General features: G+C 40.3%; 1 protein-coding gene across 1 annotated transcript in view; it reads left to right on the top strand.

Moving 5' to 3' along the window:
* The window catches only part of PREX2 (phosphatidylinositol-3,4,5-trisphosphate dependent Rac exchange factor 2), a 235,978-nt gene that overhangs the window by 192,103 nt on the left and 24,838 nt on the right, over positions 1–19,037 (top strand). Inside the window, exons 36-37 of the mRNA XM_072951849.1 lie at positions 7,436–7,502; positions 7,745–7,935. Of these exons, the coding sequence (XP_072807950.1) occupies positions 7,436–7,502; positions 7,745–7,935 (258 nt within the window). The remainder of the gene's footprint in view (positions 1–7,435; positions 7,503–7,744; positions 7,936–19,037) is intronic.

The following is a 19,037-nucleotide window of genomic DNA, read 5'->3' as shown; positions in this document are numbered from 1 at the left end:
AACACCAGGGACTCTTATGCCTTAACCATCTCTCTTAGAAACTGGATATCCTCCAGCATGCCCAGAAAAGGGGAAAAAAATGCCAAATGCCAATCACTTTTGTCACTGATTTAATCTCTGGATCTCATATGATGGAATTAATAGATTTAAATATTATACATGAGACTGTTGCATTATCTCTCTTTATGTAAAAACCTGACCATTCCACGAGCACCACATGACCCTATAAAGCTATGGGCCTTATTCTTTATTTACTTGGGAAATCATTTTCCTCATCCTTAAGTTAGTACTTTAACTTGCATAACTCTGCGTAAACCCATCTCTTTGTTCTCCAAACTCGTTTTCTTTCTCTCACGGCCAACATCAATTCCCTGTTTCCATTACTGTGATCTTGTTATGGATGCTGAAAGATTCTTTGCATTTTTAGGATCTCTTGCAGCTCTCATTTCCCTAAATTTTCATACTTTGTGTGTCATGTACTTCTTTCCAGTTACTCTTACATTTTTTACTAGCAGCCAAGTGTTCACCGTGTAGCACTGCTCCACTGCTTAACAAATTCATCACAATGCCTTAGTTTGGTATTTCATTTCCTCCCAATGTGGATCCAGCCCACTAGCCCAGCATCCTCTCTCCCTGCCTTCCATCCTCCCATTCTTCAGCCACCTGGGCTCCATCCATTTCTCTTTCTGTTCTGTTGTTCATGGTGTCCCCTCCACTTGAAATGCTCTTTTCCTGTTTTGACTTGCCCAGAATCCCATCCATCCATCAAAGCCCAATTCATATACCATATTCTCCTGTGGCTTTCCTTCTTCCTCATGTGGGTGCATCCCAGTAATTTTTTGTACCTTTTAACTTGCCTATCATTTTCTACCCTGCATTATAGATACGTGTGTATTTGTCTTTGCTATTAGACTCTATGAGATGTTTTCCCAAGACTCGTTCCATTGTAGTTATTTGATTCGGTTATATTTATACCACTATTTATTGTAACTTATGACATTATCATCTCTGTCATTGGTAGTTTATTCTATAGGGACTGAACAGAAAACTATTACCATAATATATCTATTTTATGTGGCAAGGTTAATTTACAAAGTTATGACAATGAAACCTGATGTACGCCTGCATGAAAGGAACAGTATGTACAGTAAACAGTACATAAATTAGTAGGAGTGCATTCAAAATGGTCTTAATAAGATTTGCTGTACTGAGACAAAGGACCATGACTTCATTCTTACTAACCTCAGATGCGTAATAAACTACAGTCAATTTTGGCATTAATCCAATTTTACCATTAACTTTCTCATAGATTTTGATTAGTGGGTATTGCAGGACTTTTGTAATTAAGGGAAGTGCATTAGAAATTTATTTCCTGTGGAAATTTGTTGTAATCAGAAAAATACCATAGTTCTGTGACTACCTGTAAACCTTAGGGATAGTGAAATATATGGCTGAACAACCTTTTTTTCTGAGGGGGGGAGTACCCAAAATTAGTTGCAGCCTCAATTCCAAATTTTTATTGTAACAAATGACAGGTTGAATTAAAATATTTGTTGTCTCTGTAAATTTCATAGGAGTCACTAGGCAGCTGTATTCCATGGTTGTGTTCTCTAGACTTCATCAGCCCAGAGATATATTTTATAATAATTTGTTGCTTTCTATAATCATGGATTAACAAACGTTAACTACTCACACAAATCTGGACCAGTAAATATATTTAATTCTGAGTTTATAGTAGTTTTTTATCTTCTAGAAGTATTTTGATAGGTACAGTTACATCGTTGGATGCTTTTCCCATTTTAGTTCTGCTACACAGCATCTCAGAAAAGATGAGATTGTTTCTGAATAAGGGGTCCCGTGAGGTAGGCATTTATACGTCTTAAATCTATGAGAGCTGTGTTTCTGTTGGCTCTCTTCACCAAGTAGGGGTCTTTTTCTTTAAAGATTTTGCCCCATTGAAAATGTGGAGATTTCTGCCAAGTCACTTTAAGTGAATCTAGTAGAATTAGACCAGCATGATGCTGCTCTTAACTGGCTGAGTCAGTGACAGTTTTTTTCTTTTTTAAAAGGAACATCCCTTTCAGAAAGTAGGAAGAATGCTCAGTGTGGCCAGAGGTACTGGCAGGTTTCTAGAGTGAAGCTCTCCTTAGGCGGTACCGGTGATACGGGTCAGTTTTATAGGATATTTTTCTTCCCAATCGATTCAAGGTGTAGAAGAGCTGCAGTTTCTACAACCAGTGTACCTGATTAAGCCATTTAACAGACACTGTCCTTTTCTTTTAACCTAAGAAAGGTTCTTTCCTTTTTAGTCCTGAACCTCTGTACACTGATCATAGAATGTTGTCGATTCCAAACGTCTACCTTAATTTTCATTTTTTACATGTATCATAAAATATTTTAGATGACCTCAGGGAAAATCTAGACTTGTTGGCTTTCATTTTATTCCTGACTGTGGCCAAAACGCTCCAAGAGACGCCTCCCACTGTGTGTGCACTTGAATGATGGTTATTATTGTCTGTTGAACGAGTCTTCTTTGTTTCCCACAGTGCTGAGCACTTCATGGGCATTGATTAAGCATTAACATTATGCTGTCAGTACAGTAGACAATTCTAATATCCATTGTGGAAATGAGGTCCTTGAGACCCGGGAAGGCTGAGTAATTTGTCCATGGACTCGCACACTCTTTTTAACCATATTCCTTTTTCTACAAAGCCCACTGGAGGAAAGGCATGAGGACCCCTGGTCAAGGTACTCTTTCTGTGGGCTCCAGCTGTGAAGCACCAGCTTTGTTCCAAGCTTACAGCAATGCCAGACAAAATAGGAAGACAGGCAATACAGAAGTCACAGCTGAGCTTAGAATTTATCATGTCAGCAGCCCAAGAGTCGAAAGGAAAAGCAAGTGCTGAGTTGTAAGCTGTGTTGAGGCCTCTGGCCTGCTGGGCTCTGCCGGCGGACAGGGGCCTGCTACATCTTGCGCAGGGTGGTGAGAAATTAAAGTCATCCTACGCTAGGTGGAGACCCAGAGCCAGCCTCACTCTGTGCAACCAGGTCATAGAGAAGGGCTTCTTCCCTTCTAAGTGAAGGATGAAAACCCTGCTGCCCGTTACTGCTGCAGACGGTAGCGTTTGTGGACGTAAGATGGCAGGAGGAAGCCAACAGGGCCATTAAACTAAGGACTGGACCAAATCACTCACTGGTTCAGCGATGTGACTGGTAATAATCCAGATAGTAGAATGTAATATTCAAATCACCGGTATGAAACTGATTTTAGGTGGGTCATTCTGGATGCAAAATTTGAGCACAGGATCATTTGTAAGAAAAGGATGATGAGAGACAGGAGCTGGGGCTGTTTCAAAGCACTAAATAAAAGGAAATAAAAAGTCTTCCCACTTCGAATGCACTTGCAAAACAAAACTCCGAAGCGCGTGAGGAAGCTTAACACTGAGAAACAGCCAAGGAAATGGACCATTGAAAATAAATTTGACCCAGAAGAAATTAAAATTCCAAGACACCATGGCAAAGTTTATCTTGGATGCGCAAGATATAAACAAAAGATAGTTGTCCATAAAGAAAGTAGACAATCCTGAAATAAAAGTAGTCGATTAACTATTTATTCACAAATATTTATTATGATCGAACTGTGTCTCACACATTGTTATAGGTGCCAGAGATGCAGCGAAGAGCACAAGTGAATGAAATCCACATCCATGCAGAGTTCACATTCTTGTGGGGAGTCTACCCTTCAGTTGCAGATCTTGGAAATGAAAAAGATAGTCATTGAAGTAAAGTTCCCAGGAGAAAGGATAAACTCTAGATCGACAAAGACAAGAGTTTTTCCATTTGGAGGATACTATTTAGGAAATCATAAAAATTGCATTAATGGGAAAGTAAGATCTTAAAGTGTACTTTTGTACAAGTGGTGGGGGTGGGGAGTGAGAGAAAAAAAGCGTGAGATTATGAAAGTGGTAATAGCTGAGGTTATTGTAGAATTGAAGGTAAGATCCTCAAATTGAAAATACACTCTCAGAACCTATATGGATAAAGAAAAATTGATCACCTAAATATTTCATGGTGAAACTTCAGAACATTGAGGATAAAAACAAAATTTTAACCTATTAGACAAAGAATATAGATTTGCCTCCAAATAAAGACGACTAAATTGAGAGCAGACACCAAGAGCAATACTGAGGGGAAATTTACTATCAATCTAGATTCTAAAATTTTATGCCAGAGTATATCACTGACAGACATTGACCAAAAATGTTAATTGAATAACGAACTTGGAAAACTGAATATTCTTGAGGAAGCAAGGCTTGAAAGAAAGTGTGGATTTTTTTTTTTAAAAGTAGAGAGGAATAGAAACTTCTAAATGCCGTTAAATTTAATTCTTGCTGTAAAAAGTAGGAACAAATACGTATGTTAAACAAAGGTGAGACTGCACAACAGTAAGAAATATAACAAGGCTGTAAAAGAAGAAGAAATACAGATGGATGACAAATATGTGCAAATGGAAAATAAAAACGCCAAAGATTGAAAAACTAATACCATCAGTGTGAACGAGGGTATGGAGGAGTGACCGCACCTGTTTCTGGGGGCTTCTTCCTCTGGGGCCAGCAGTGTGGGTGATCCTGAAAGCATGGAAGTGACGGATACCAGTGCCTGCGTGGTGTTTACCCTGGGAAGGGAGAGTCTGGAACAACGAGGGCGGAGAAGTGTGAGCAGCAAGGAATCACCTGTGTCTAGAAGGTTTCATTTCTCTAAAAGGTGAAGCGAAAGTGCAAATTGCTAAGGTTTGTTAAAGCGTGGAGGTGCGGACGTAGGTTTCATCTATCAGCCTAAACATTTACCTGAAAGACACTCTGAACTTTCAGGAGAACGTGACGTTTCAGGCACAGCAGTGAAGTTTATAAGACAGCCAGCCTTCTGGTAATGAGGCACTTGAGCTAAAACCCAACTCTCTCTCGGGGCCTGGCAGGCCCCACAGTGGATCCCCTGCAGATGCTCTGAGTTCATTCATTCCAGCCAGCTCCATCCCTACTGCATTTTCCCTGCTTCACGCAGTTCAGGCTCATTTCCTCTTCCCTTAACAGCATTCCTCTTGGATGGTCCTTATCTCCTTCTGAGACTGGGGAAAATCTACAGAATTTTAAGGTGTATCAAATTCCTTTAATCTTCCTGTCAATCCAACACTCTTGATAGATGCTGATGCAGTCAGCTAAATGGAACTGCGTATTTATAACACGTGAAGGGTGGTCCAGTCTGCTGTGGCTTGTGTCGTGATAACCTGATGGTCCTGAGCCGGACGCCACTGGGGTTGCTGTCGTCCTCCTACTCCTGGCAGCGTTACGCGGTCTGGAGCAATGGGTAGCTGTGGGATTCAGGCTGAAGGAATGACTCCCCCGTGCTGTGGGCTCTTCTTCACCACATCGCCTTGTCTACTAAGCACAGTTGAGGAAAGGCATGCGGACACCTCATCAAAGTATCTCTGTGGATTCCGGCTGGGAGGCACCGCCTGTTTCAAGATGGTGCATGGAGACCTCTGAGGAGTTCAGGATGAACTGTAATGAGTGACAACCAACTTTGGATGCTGAATCGTTATAACATTTTTGTTATCATTTGAATTTGTATTTGAGAGATGAACAAACTAATTCTCAGTGAGAATGAGTGTAATTCTTGTTTTGGAAATCATTCTTTTTTAATTGAAGTATAGTTGCTGTACAATATTGTAAAAGTGACAGGTGTACAATATAGTGGTTCACAATTTTTAAAGGTATACTTTATTTATAGTTATTATAAAATACCGGCTACATTCGCCATGTTGTACAATACAGCCCTGCAGCTCATTTTATACTTAATCGTTTGTACTTCTTACTCCCTTATCCCATGTTACCTCTCCTCCTAGCCCTCTCCCCTCTGGTAACCACTGGTTTGTTCTCTGTACTGTAGAATCTGCTTTGTTAAATTCACTAGTTTGTTGTATTATTTAGATTTCACATGTAAGTGACATCACACAGTATTTGTCTTTTTCTATGTGACTTATTTCACTTAATGTAACACCCTTTGAGTCCACCCATGTTGCTGCAAATGGCAAAATTTCATTCTTTGTTATGGCTGAGTAGTGTTCCACTGTGTATATATATACCACATCTTCTTTATCCAGTCATCTGTTGATAGACACTTCGGTTGCTTCCATATCTTGGCGATTGTAAATAATGCTGCTATGAACATTGGGTTGCGTGTATGTGTTCTAAGTGTACTTAGAACAGTATACCCTTAGAGTTATTAGTGTACTCTTAGAGGTAAAACTTTCCTAATTTAAAGTGTGAAATGTGATTAATCCATGAAGACAAAACCAAGCAGCTACTACTAGTAATGGAATAGCACTGTGTGTGTGTGTGTGTGTGTGTGTGTGTGTGGTGGGACTCAAATACCAGTGCTGGGCATAAAAGTTCTCTCTCACTGATTTTGCCCATTGCTACTCATGCATTTGATAACCTGCCAATATTTTGAGGTCCTAAAAGGAGCTCTAAAACACCAATCTGATGAGTTTTTATTTCAATTTCTAGTCTGATGATGATCCTAATATTCTGAGATTTATTTTGGTACATTAAGCGTTCATATCTTAAAAATAATTTCACCTCATCAGAAATACTTGGTTAAATGTAACTTAAATGTGTCCTGTGTTCCTGGGTCATTCCCTCCATGGGTCAATTTCTGTTTAGTATTGAGCCGATAGGTGAACAAACTCAACAGTAATTCTTTATAAATCACATTTAATTATTGCAGACCACTAGGATTCCATTCAGTGTATTGAAACAGTTGTTACCATACTGCATCCTGGTGACAGTTAAAGGCCAGTGTATCTTCAGGGAGAGTTTTGCTTCCAATCTGAGAACAGCTTGGTGGCTGAAAGAACCCAGCTAAGCAGTCTGTTTTAAATTAGGTTTTTGAGTATTGTTTTCATAATCTGACACTTGTACAATAGATGAAAACTAGGTGATAGGCTTTTCAATAGTCATAAGAAAATTATTTCTTCAACTTTTAAATAATATTAATTACTATCAGTATCGATGAGCACTTACTCTTTGCAATGTACCCTCTGTCCTAAGCATTGTATTTGCATTAACTCATTGCACCTTCTTGGCAGCCTTGTGAAGTAGAAGCTAATGCCGTCCCCAGATTACAAAAGAGGAAACTGAGGCCCACACGAATTAGGCAGTCTCTCCAAGGCCACACAATACGTAATGGAGCCGATGGCCACGTGAATCAGTGTTTTCTGAATGGGAGATTTTTTTTTTGCAGTCCTACCCATCCCAGTGTTCCGTACTTTTGTTTATTCATTTGTGTTTCAGAGGAAGTCTGTGAAACTTCTATGTCTTCATGCATCTAAATTTCGCTAACAATAAATGATTATTTATTCTTTGGATTCTTACAGGGCATTCTACTTGGACAAGTCAAATTCACCACCAGACTCCACATCCAAGGCTGCCTATGTAGATAAGGTAAAAAGAGACGCTTGTGTTTCATGACCCTTTGCCATTTACCTCCTTCATTTAATTTTTCTGGTGTTTTTCTTGAGCACTGTGCAGTTATAAACATTTGTAGTCTCCGATTCTGTTTCCTCCATCGTCAGACATATTCGAGTATTCATGACAAGTTGTAACCACTATGAACCGTATCCCATCTAAAAGTATTTCTTTTCACTAAGCACGTTGAACGCCGTGTGCATCGTTTTTCTCGGCAGCTAATGAGGCCTCTCCATGTTCTGGATGAACTGTACCGGCTGGTGGCCTCGTTTATCCGATCCAAGCGCACGGCGGCCTGCGCGAACACGGCCTGCGGCGCCTCGGGGGTGGGGCTGCTGTCGGTGTCCTCGGAGCTGTGCAGCCGGCTGGGCGCCTGCCACGTCATCCTGTGCAACAGCGGCGTGCACAGGTACGTGCGTCCCCGCCCGCCCGCAGCTTCTCTCAGACCGCCTTGACGTTCGCGGGTTCTCGTGCTCACACTTGGCTCCAGGAGGTCATGACCGGAAACCTTCAAGGGACTCCCATGTGTTTGGAATCGGATTTTGGAAATTGGATAATTCTTGCACAGTGATTTCTGGCGTTAGGGCTTCTCTTTTCAGTGACTGGATGGAGTCCCACCTTTGTATCACTGTGGCCTGGAATCGTGTCACCCTTGTATTTATATCATAAGGTTTATACTTCAGGTACAGAATGGTGCATCCGTCTCAGTCACTGCAGGAACTTGCCTGGTAGGAGCTGGCAACTGGCTAAACCAAACTTTTGTTCAGTGGTTTGTGAATTCGATGTCACCCAGATGTTGTGAATTCGATGCTGCCTTGCGTTACTCTCATCCCCCCCCCCACTCCTGGCAAAATCGTAGTCCAGGATCTCACACAGTCTGCTCTTCCTGAAAGTGTAAGGAGCAGTCTTAGACGTGCTCTACTCGGGTGGTTTAGCGTAAGCAGCAGTGCTCTGTCTGGGACAGCCCAGGCAGGCGCGTGGATTCCTGCAGCTACATCAGCAAAACGCGAGTGGGGAACCCCCGGTCAGGTCCTTCTCCGTGATCACTTGCTCCTCCTCTGTCACCTTTCCATTTTCACGGGGAAATGAAACCGTGTAGGTGGAAACAATAGCGCGGACTTTGATCTTCACTTTAATCTGAGTGGGCACAGAGTCTTTCGTCCCCAGTCATAGTCTCTTCTTAGTACCAGACCAGTTCGATTTTGAGAGGATGGTAGTTACCCTTTATTCAGATTTTCTTGGTACTTAACTTGTGCCAAGGGCTGCGGTTGGTGCTGTTGGCTGAGTAACGTCATAAAGTCGAGATGCTTGTGTTAGAGACATTGGGTGTGCACAACAAACAATGAAAATCATAACAAAATAATAATGAATAATTATATGACAGAATAACAAAAGCATAATTAAACTAAAAATAGCAAGTTACCTACACTACAAGAAAATGTACAATGGCCTAGGAAAGTTACAGCTGAAAAAAAAGATTCAGATGGAATGTAGGTCTTTGAGATGGTTAGAACTTGCCATTGAGAAGGTGGTGTTTGAACCAGGTTTGAAGAGGCAGAAAGACAGAGAAAGACAGTTCAAGTCAGTAGATTCTTCTCTGTGAAATTCCATTTGACTCGATATGCCTGAATTCTAGTTCTCAACTTGACCCAGCACGTCCTTGCTTATCTGTTTGCCTAAAGGGAGCGTGACGTTTTTGTGGATGACACAATACACAGAATCTTCCCCTTTATTTTAATTGCTGTATACTTTGTGCCCTCTTGCAAGCGTGCTAACAGCTTAATTGAAAATATCTTCTGTGACCAAATGAATAAAACATGATTTCATAATTTTTTCATTAGCAGAGAAATGTTCTCTCCCTCTGATCAATTCCTGTTCATTCATTCTGTTCCCATTCGTTCATTCATTCATTATTCATTCACTCGGCACCTACGCACGGAGCATCAGTTACATGCCAGCACTGTTCTAGTTGCCGGCGGATACACCATTGAAAAACCAAGCTCCCTACTCCCATGTAGTGTAAATCGTGCTGGAGGAAAACAGATGATAAAGTAAACAAATAAGTAGGTAATGTAGCAGGTGGAGTAAATACAGAATAGAACAGAGGTCAGAGGGGTGACAAGTTGGGAAGAAGGAATGGCGCCATCTGAGGAGGGGATTTTGTGAGAGACCTGTAGGAAACGGAGGAGCGAATTATGCAGGTGTCTTAGAGAAATGGCCTTCGATCATGGAAGTAGAGTGCAAAGTGGGCACCCAGGTGAGGGTGTGCGGCGTGTGTTCAGGGAACAGCATGGACCATTGTGGCCTCAGCACAGTGTCATCTCCATGATTAGTTGTGTTCTTCCTCTGTCCTGCTGCAAGATCATAGTCATCTGAGGACTGTGACAATTAAGGGGACACATCACACTTCAGACTACAAGCATGCTCTCTTATCTCCACATGAATTTACTGAACATTAATGCGGTTGAACCTGCCATTTAATCCTAGAATCATGACCAAGTTGTCCAACTTATTCTCTCATGTCCCGTGAGCAATTTTAGAATTTGACTAACGAGGGGTAGGAGAAATAGACTGACGTTCCACAACTGTTTATAATGGCTGTGTTCGTTGATTGGTATGTTGGTATCAAAAGTAACATTCAAATTTCAAAGTTTTTTTTACTGTTTCCATTTCTACAATTCAAAATAAATATAACTTTAGTTAGTGCGTTTCAGAGACATTTACTGAGGTGTAAACACTAATGCCCTATGACAGGTGCTGAATTTAAGGTTAAAATTATTTGAAAATAGTACAGCTTTATTTTTCTATTATGCAGAATAAAATGGGAGTTAACATTATCTCTCATTTTTCTGCGAAGGCTGTGCTTTGACTTTTCATGGTGATAAAATATTCATGCTAATTTATGTTGGAATCAGAAATCTCGCAGGAGACAGTTCCTAAAATAATTCTTTAGTCGTTATAATGCAGACAGCTGGAGAGGACCTCAAGTGGGTTCACACCTGCACTTAACATTGAACGTGGAGGTATACCCTCGGTTCCGACAAAGGGGAGAAGTTCATAGTATAAATCAGAATAAATATTATGCAAAATATTTTTATCATTCGCTTTTAAAATTAAGATAAGAAGTGGTTACCAATATGATATCCACATTAAAAAATGAATTTTCTGCCTTTTCTGATTTTATTCACAAAAAAAAGGGAATCTGAAATACTTTGAAAGTATTGTTACACTGGTTTCATATTAAAGAAAAGAATGTGATTTTTCAGAATGAAAAGGCAGATTTAATTAGCATTAATGTCTAGATGTGTTAACACCAACCTGAATTAGATGGCAGAGCTGCACAGAGCAGTGAATGCAAGATGAGTAGGAATAGAATTCAGGATGAATTATTAACGTCTTTTCCGAGCATTTAGCCCGACTTTGTTTTTATTAAATCCTCTTTCCTGGGGTGATCCTATGTGTGCGTCACAAGTCTGCTGGTGAATATTCCTGCCCGCATTCTCCTCGGCCATCCCCTTACATTAAGTATCTCCATTGCTACTGGGTAGTGGAAGAAAAAGACTGTCTCTTTTTAAGATCAGGATTTTTGCCTTTTAAACAATATACATGTGATATTAAGAGATAGTTTGAAAAATGGAAAATTTCTAAAATTTCCTATCCTGACCTGCCTTCTTTCGTTTTCATTTTGCATTATCTTCTTCACCTTCTATCAAACAACATACATCTGGACGTGGTTCTATTAGTACATATAGTTTAATAATAATAATCTGCTTTATTGTCATAGTATCTATCTATCTATTTTTGAAAATGTCCACATAGACTTTCCCTTGATCACTTTTACTTGCTACTTACTGTTCCAGCCAGTTGGCACACAGTTTACTAAACTACCACTTTAGTGGTTTGTCTTTTCCCTCCACTGCGCATAATGCAGAGAGACATCTTTATGTAGCTCTTCAAATTTCACTTCTATTTTCCATTAAGCTCAAGGAAAACAAATGTATCCTCCAGATAGAATTACTGTGTCAAAGAGTTTAAACCTTTGGGGTTAATATATTTCTGTTTAGGTTCTCAGAAGGGTTATCCTCATGAACAACCTCTGGTGAGATGGATGGATGGTCGTGGGGCACTTTGACCTTGATGTTGTCCGCAGGGGGTGTGAGGACCCGATTATCTGTTGTCCGTCTCTCCTGGGCGTACAGTGATGTTTCCGTAGTGCTTTCGTTTGTACTGCTTTAACTAACAAATACAAACATTTGAGTATCTTTTGAATTTTCCTTCCTTCAAAGAGTCACTCTATATATTGTCACTATGTCTGCTTTACAGGCAAAATTATTTTTTGCCAAACTGAACGCTTGTAAAGCATTGAGTCAGTGATGTGGTGTTTAAAGTTCTCTTTTGTGCTCATGCAGTGATTTTTCTGCCGGCCATCCAGAAGCGTACTGCAGGATTTCCAAATTTCCCTTTTATTCCTCCGGCAGCGTCGTTCTGTGCAGTGCGGCATTTCGTTTTGTTTTACTTATTTTCTCCCACCCCTGCTTAATGGCCAACTGTTTTCCTTTAACTGCTATAAATCAGCAAACTGCAAATGTTATTAGACCTAAGTGCATCCTGCTGCTTCTGAAAACAAAGGCGCCGTGGTCGTCCCACTGCGTGGCTCTGCTTCCTTCCAGTGGGAAAAAGCAGGTGGAAATTTCCAGAGGCTACCTGCAAGGATATATCAAAGAAATTTTTAGTGAGGGCAGGGAGTCTGGAATCACAGTTTTTCCCCCTGTGGACTGGTTCCAGGGAGAGTTTGTCCGTATACTCTTTGCATCCGTTAATAATGAGTTTTCAGTGGTGTCGGAGCCCTGGGATGGTCCTGCAGGAAGGCAGGTGATTGGAGCACAGGCCTCCTATCTAGCTCACCCGTGTTGTCTTGGAGTGAAAAGCTTGAAGATGTGTACACATAGATTACCTTTTATCTTGTGAGGATGAATCTCTTCCGGGAAACAAAGCCCTGCATTAACTAACATACCCGGTGCTCAGCCCCCCAGTGGGCCATGTGGACAGCAGCGTCAGGAGGGGTCACGGGGTCAGGGATTCAGCAGCACCGGACACCATTTGGCACATTCTGTTCAGAACCTCACACAGGTTGAGAGAAGGGAACAGTGTGTGGCAAGGCCGGCCTGTTCTCATCATTAAAAAGCATGATGCTAATGAACATCAAACACTGAAGAGAAATATGAGTTACCGATTTGGTTAATGGAACAGTTTTTATTTCAAATGAAGATACACCGTATAGTGATTCTTGGTTCTTATAAGCATCTTTTTAAAAAACATCTTTTTTTCAGTAACTATCAATTAATCTTAAAACCACTTTTGTTGGACCTTAAAGAACTCTTTCTTTGCAATATTTTATTTTGTCATCACTGTGACATCGAAGGACAAATTGACAAATAGGCCCAGATTAAGCAAGACAGAGTCTTACAAGAAGTGAAAACCCTGAAGGTAACCTGGCTGAGGCAGGCAGAGTCCTCCCAGGGCGGGTGGGGAAGCTGCATCTTTCTCCATCGTGCAACAGAACATCAAGTAGCAGTGGGTTACCTCTGGGGATTTCCATATGTAGGTTAGAGCCCAGGTATAAGACAGAAAGAAAAAGTAAATTACCACAATAAGCAAATGTAGGTTTGAAATGTATCCATTTATTTTTTTGTACAAAAATGAGATTCAGTATTCAGTGGAGATACTTGTATTTTAAATCTCCAGAAAGATGGCTGAATAGAACAGAAGATACTGCTCACTTATGATCTCGGGATACTGTATGTCCCCAGTAAGTCCTAAAATTATGCTCTTCTTATCAGGAATCTGAAACACATTCATCTAAAACACTTCTTTTAGGTAAGGGTAGTAGTTGCAATGACAGAGATGACGTTTGAAATTGTCTTAAATGTGGCTGCAGTTTTGATTATTTTTCTTGAACGGCTATAATTTGCTTGTGATCAATGGAACTGTTCTCATTTGTTTGATAGCTGATAAAATCATTAATGAATCAAAACAAAAAACCCAACAATGAAAATGTAAAATTGTGTACTAATCTTGAGAAGAGAAAAATAAAATGCTATAATGGGGCTCTGGGAGAAAGACAAAACATATCCTACTCATGGTATGAACATAAATCTTGATTACTCTTCCAGACTCATAGAAGCGGAGACTTAGAATTGTGGGTACCAGGGCCTGGGAGGAGGGGAAGAGGGGAGATGGAGATGTTGGTCAAGAGGTAGAAAGCTGCAGTTGTGCAAGATGAATACATTCTGGAGATCTGAGCTCTGACATACAGCAAGGTGACTACACTTATCAATACTGTATCATACATTTGACATTTGCTAGGAGGGTAGAATCCTAAGTGTTTTCACCACAAAAAAAAAAAAAGAAAGAAAGAAAGAAGGAAAGAAAAGAAAAAGAAAATAGTAACTATGTGAGGTGGTGGATATGTTAATTAGTTTGATTGTGATGAATATATGTAGATCACATCATCAAATTGTATACTTTAATTGTCAATTATGCCTCAGTAAATCTGGAGGAAAAAAAGTAAACAGATTTTCAAATTATACTGAGTTGTAAAATAGACAAAAACAACTCCACAATTTATGCCAATTTAAACAACCAAGTAAGTAATGTAAGTTTATTCTCTTAAAATTATAGGAAGAAATCTAATACTTCAAATAGGATAGAAGTTGTATTCTTTTACTTCTTTCCCATTATCTTTTCTAAGAGTTCTTTACCCTGAAGAGGCGGCTGGATTTGCATTTATATATTTTTCTTGCCTAGATTTTTCTTTGTGATTGATGTGAATCTTGATAAATTAGCACATAAATTATTTTGAAATGTTCGTTTTTTTTTTTAAAATGAGATTACTGTGAAAGAAGACTGAAACACTAATTAGGAGAGTGGCTTCTTACTGTGTTTTCTAGTTATGGTCTCCAGTAACCATGTGGTATTAGCCAGACAGTCTTTGATTTCACTATGTACAAGACGAGAGCTTGTACATTAACTACCCTCTATCATTAAAATTGGAAAATTCTAGGCACGTTAAACACGTCTTGATAAAATAATCTAAATGCATAATTATTAGTTATAGTTTAGCTCTTTTTGCCAAACTCAATTTTACCGTTTGAGCATATTAGTAAAATTTAAGATTGAGTAAATCTTATTTGTATTTAGCTATTTAAAAGTGATAAATGTAGAATCAACTTTAAAAAGTGTTTGAACAGGGTATGATTCTTCAAAGTTTATTTTAAATAAACTGAAGTTACTGTATTCCCTAAACCTGCAAAATTATATGGAAAGTAAAATAAAATTCCAGTCATTCTCTAGGGTATGTTCCTGAGGGCTTCAAGGCTAGTGATTTCATAAGTACTCTAATAAATGTCATAAACCAAATTTTCTGTCCTCCAGAGGAGGGAAGAAATATGGGTATCTCACCAATGTAAACATTTCGTTTGCCTGCACTTTAAGAATGGCCTCTTTCCCTATGTGACCCTGGAGCAGGAGAGCAGGTGGTGTGGAGGAAGTGGAAGGAAGGAAGCAGCAATTTCTGCCTCTACAGTGTTAATTTTAAATTGGCGGTAGGTCATCTAACATCTTCAGGAGGAATCCCAAGGAGCGAGATTTAAATCCCGTTAAGCAGGAAGGATGTAAGGTAACACCCGTTATAGGTTTTAAAGCATTAATAGTGTTTGCTAGGTGACGGAAATGGAGAAGGATGGTGCAGGGTGAAGGAATAGTATGAAAATACAGTAGTGAGGTGTGAAGTAGCGTACGACGTGGGTGGAGGTCACAGTAAAGGGTGCAGTTTCTGGGCACTGAAATGGGAAGAAAGCAGTGCTGGGAGATGAAATTAGCAAGAAAGAAAGTGGAGAACAGTCGGCCCTACCAGCTATGTTAAGGATTTGGGACCCCCTCTTGGAGCCCTAGGAAGCCTATGAAGGGTTTCCAGAAAAAGAATTACATGATCAGATATTTGAACAAATATTTTAGAAATAAAGACCAGCACTATAGTCTGTGATGAGACAAGGTTGGAGGCAGGGAGACAGCCAGGATTTTTACGATAGTGCAGTGAGATGGTGAGACCAAAGCTATGGCATTGGCACAGGGGTTAAAGGGGAAAGGGCAGATGTAAAAGGTATGAAACAGTGGCAGAATCTCAAGGGGTGATGGAAAAACACTATTAAGAATTCTCTGGGGAACACACTTCAAGTGTTAGGAGCGGGGAAGAGGTATTCTGGGAAAAGGCACGGCAGTGGGAGAACAGAATGGCAGCTGTGGACACTGAGGAACGATCACCAGGGAGCACGTGGAGAGTGTTCGTATTACCTGGTTCGCCACCGCCCCATCCTCTGTGCTCCCGAGGAGCTTGGAGTAAAAACACTGAAGGATGTACTAGAAGGGAATGAAAAACATTCAAGCAAAACTCTATTCGGTATCTTGGATAAACAGTTGTAAGAGAAAACAGTTATGGTATATTGTCAAAGAATTGGGGAGACAGGTGCAAATCATGCACTAACGCCTCGTAAGTGCTGGTGTCATCAAAGAGCCTACACAGAGTAGGGACAGAAGTCAGAGAGCCAAGAGAAAAGATGGACTAGAGAGTGGGTGTTGGGGAACTTCAGGTAGCTGGCACAGGTACCCAACCTATTCAGTTACATTCCGCCCTCCTCCAAAAAAACCAAAACAGAAATGAAATAAATTGGTGAAAGGGTCCAGGCTGAAAAATTTAAAGTGCAGGGGAACAGATTTAAACCTGGTGGCTGTGGTAGTTAAGGTCCTGACTCATGCACAGATGTTTCATATTCATACACATCGTTAACATAGCGAATACCTCCTCCGGTGCTTAAGTGCTCGATTACCCGTCCCCGAAGGTCCGTGATGGCCTCTGTGCTAACCTCAGCAGTGAAACACGTCGAAGAAAAACACATCTTAATGTGCTTGAGTAGAAGGGAATGAGGGATTTGGAATGTCCTCATCTGGCAGTTGATTTTGTAAGCCTGGGTTTAAAGATATATACTGAGAAGTTTCTGAGAACGTATTGAAAGTTGCAATAGACAGTCCTATTATCTTTAATGGGAATTTCATGGCTAATTCCCTGTGCAGTGCTGGAAATGTGCCCCTTAAAGGCAATTGCTTTTTTGCCTGAAGATGTATGGAGCAAGCGGAGTATTCAATTTGGCTCTGCTTCTGCCACCAGCATCTTGCTCCAGCTGTTCCCCACTGGGTCTCCATGCTGTTCCGTTCTTTCCACAGGGCTCTGCTCCACCAGGTCTCTTTGCTTTCTTTTCAAACACTCATTAACCCCTTATCTTCCAGCTCTCAGACTATGAAACACAGGAAACCAGTATAGTCATGGGAAGATTTCAGTACTGTCTGCTTGACGAGAGTCAAATAATAATGTTGAGATGATCAGTAACCACCCCCCTCCCCCAGAGGTTATTTCTGTAAAATACACTGCAAACTTGCCTGAATGATCACTGGCTTTTGGACTGCCACTCTAGTTAGACCATCATTCAGATTCTCCTAAGGGAGAATGTACATATTTACTCTTTTATTATACGTGGCATATGTGTGTATACAAGATAAGTGGATTCTTTATTTTTTGAAAGCAAATAATTGTTTGCCCTTTTTTCATGTAGAAGTATTTATGTGTTTCATTTAAGACGGTGCCTTCTCTGGGATGGAGAACAAGGACAGAGGGGTTGGGTTTTTGAAATCCCTGCTGACTTGTGGCAGTTTGCTCAAGCTTTTCATTTGTCATAAACACATTGCTCAGGGTGACCAAGGTGGAATGGTTCAGCAGGTCGGCAGCAGGCCTTTCCGTGTTAATTTTGCAGATACTCTGCCTGTGGCAACCCAGAGCAGCCGCTTGGGAACTGACTTGCGTTTAACATCCTGCCTTAGCCTCTCTGGTGGACAATTCCTCCTCGGTGTAAGGCCATAAAAGGAAGCAGGGAAGACAAAACCCTGCAACATTCAACAATTAGTTTCTTCATTCGGGTACTTCCTTCTAGTTGTCAATAGACATTTCTCAGTGTCGCCCTGTACTCAGTAGTTAAAAGCAATTAGAAGCCAGAATAAATGAGATCACTGCAGGAATGAACCTGCCTTACACAGAATAGCACGTTTTATGTAGAAAAATGCAAATCCATAGCAGAGAAGGAACACCATCTTCCTTCAGTTTATTTTTACTACTTGCTTGCTTTACAATCAGTATAATTGTTTAGCATGCTTCAAATCTAGTTCCTTTTTAATTACAAACACATTTCAGTATGAGGAGGTCTACGTTTATAATGAAGTGTTTTGGGCTGGCTGAATTAGTCTCTGCCAAAACAATGCATTTAACGTTTAAATGCTAAGACCAAGATTGGGATTGGTGAATTATGGGTGTGGGGAGCCAGAATTCTCTAAATGCTGTAATCTATGTAGTGCGATTTTGGTACAAGGGAAAGAACCCTGGATTTTGAATTAGAAAACTGGTTTTGAATCCTGTTACTTACTGTGTGACCATGATTTGATCACCTGGTCTCTCAGATGTTTATTGATGAAATGGAAATAAATAATTTCTTTTTGAAAAAGATGGCGTGAAGATTAAGTGAGCAATATATGTGAACACCTCTACCACAGGACCTGGCAGTGGTGCATACTCAGTGTTTTCTGTCTCAGTCTGTGTTTCTAGTAGTGAATTCATATTCTTACTGTAAAGTTAGAAATATGAAATGCATCTGGGTTTTTTTTTTTGTTTGTTTGTTTTTAATGGAGGTACTGGGGATTGAATCCAGGACCTCATGCATACTAAGCATGTGTTCTAACATCGAACTATTTACCTCCACCCCTCAAAATGCATCTGTTTCAAATGACTAGACCTTAGCTAATAAAATAGGGGAAACCTTGTATGTTAAAAACAAAAAACAAAAAACAGTGGTAGCTAAGAGAGGAGATCTTAAATGTTCTCACCACAAAAAAAGAAGTGGTAATTATGTGACCTGATGGAGGTGTTAGCTAACTCTGTAGCAGGAATCATTTTGCAACACTGAAGTGTATCAAATCAACATGAACACCTTTAACCTACACAATGCTGTATGTCAATTATATCTCAAGAAATCTGGAAAAATCACAGAAATGAGTCACAATAGGATGAAAGAAGAGTTTGAAAAAAACACGAGTTAACTCCTCTGACCTCTAAGAAATGGGATACACACGACACTGGGCCATGTTAGAGCTTCTTTTTAGACTCCTCCTTTGGTTGCTTGTAGAGTCGTTCAAGAACAGTAGAACAGGATCCCCTTGAATTCAAGGATGGAAAGTTTTCTTCCCTCATGTCAAAATCCAAGAGTGTATGTTAGAATAGAGACAAATATTTAGGACCTGAAAAGAATCAAGGGCCAGCATTTGTTTGCACATGCATTCGCTGAGGGACAAAGGAGCTGTTTGTGGAGCACAGCTATGGGGCATGGGCGGTGCTGCCCAGAGCAGGGCAGTGAG

This window comes from Vicugna pacos, chromosome 29 (assembly GCF_048564905.1).
Source record: "Vicugna pacos chromosome 29, VicPac4, whole genome shotgun sequence".
NCBI lineage: Eukaryota > Metazoa > Chordata > Mammalia > Artiodactyla > Camelidae > Vicugna > Vicugna pacos.
The sequence above is the reverse complement of the archived record's forward strand: the minus strand, read 5'-3'. Positions and strand labels throughout refer to the sequence as shown.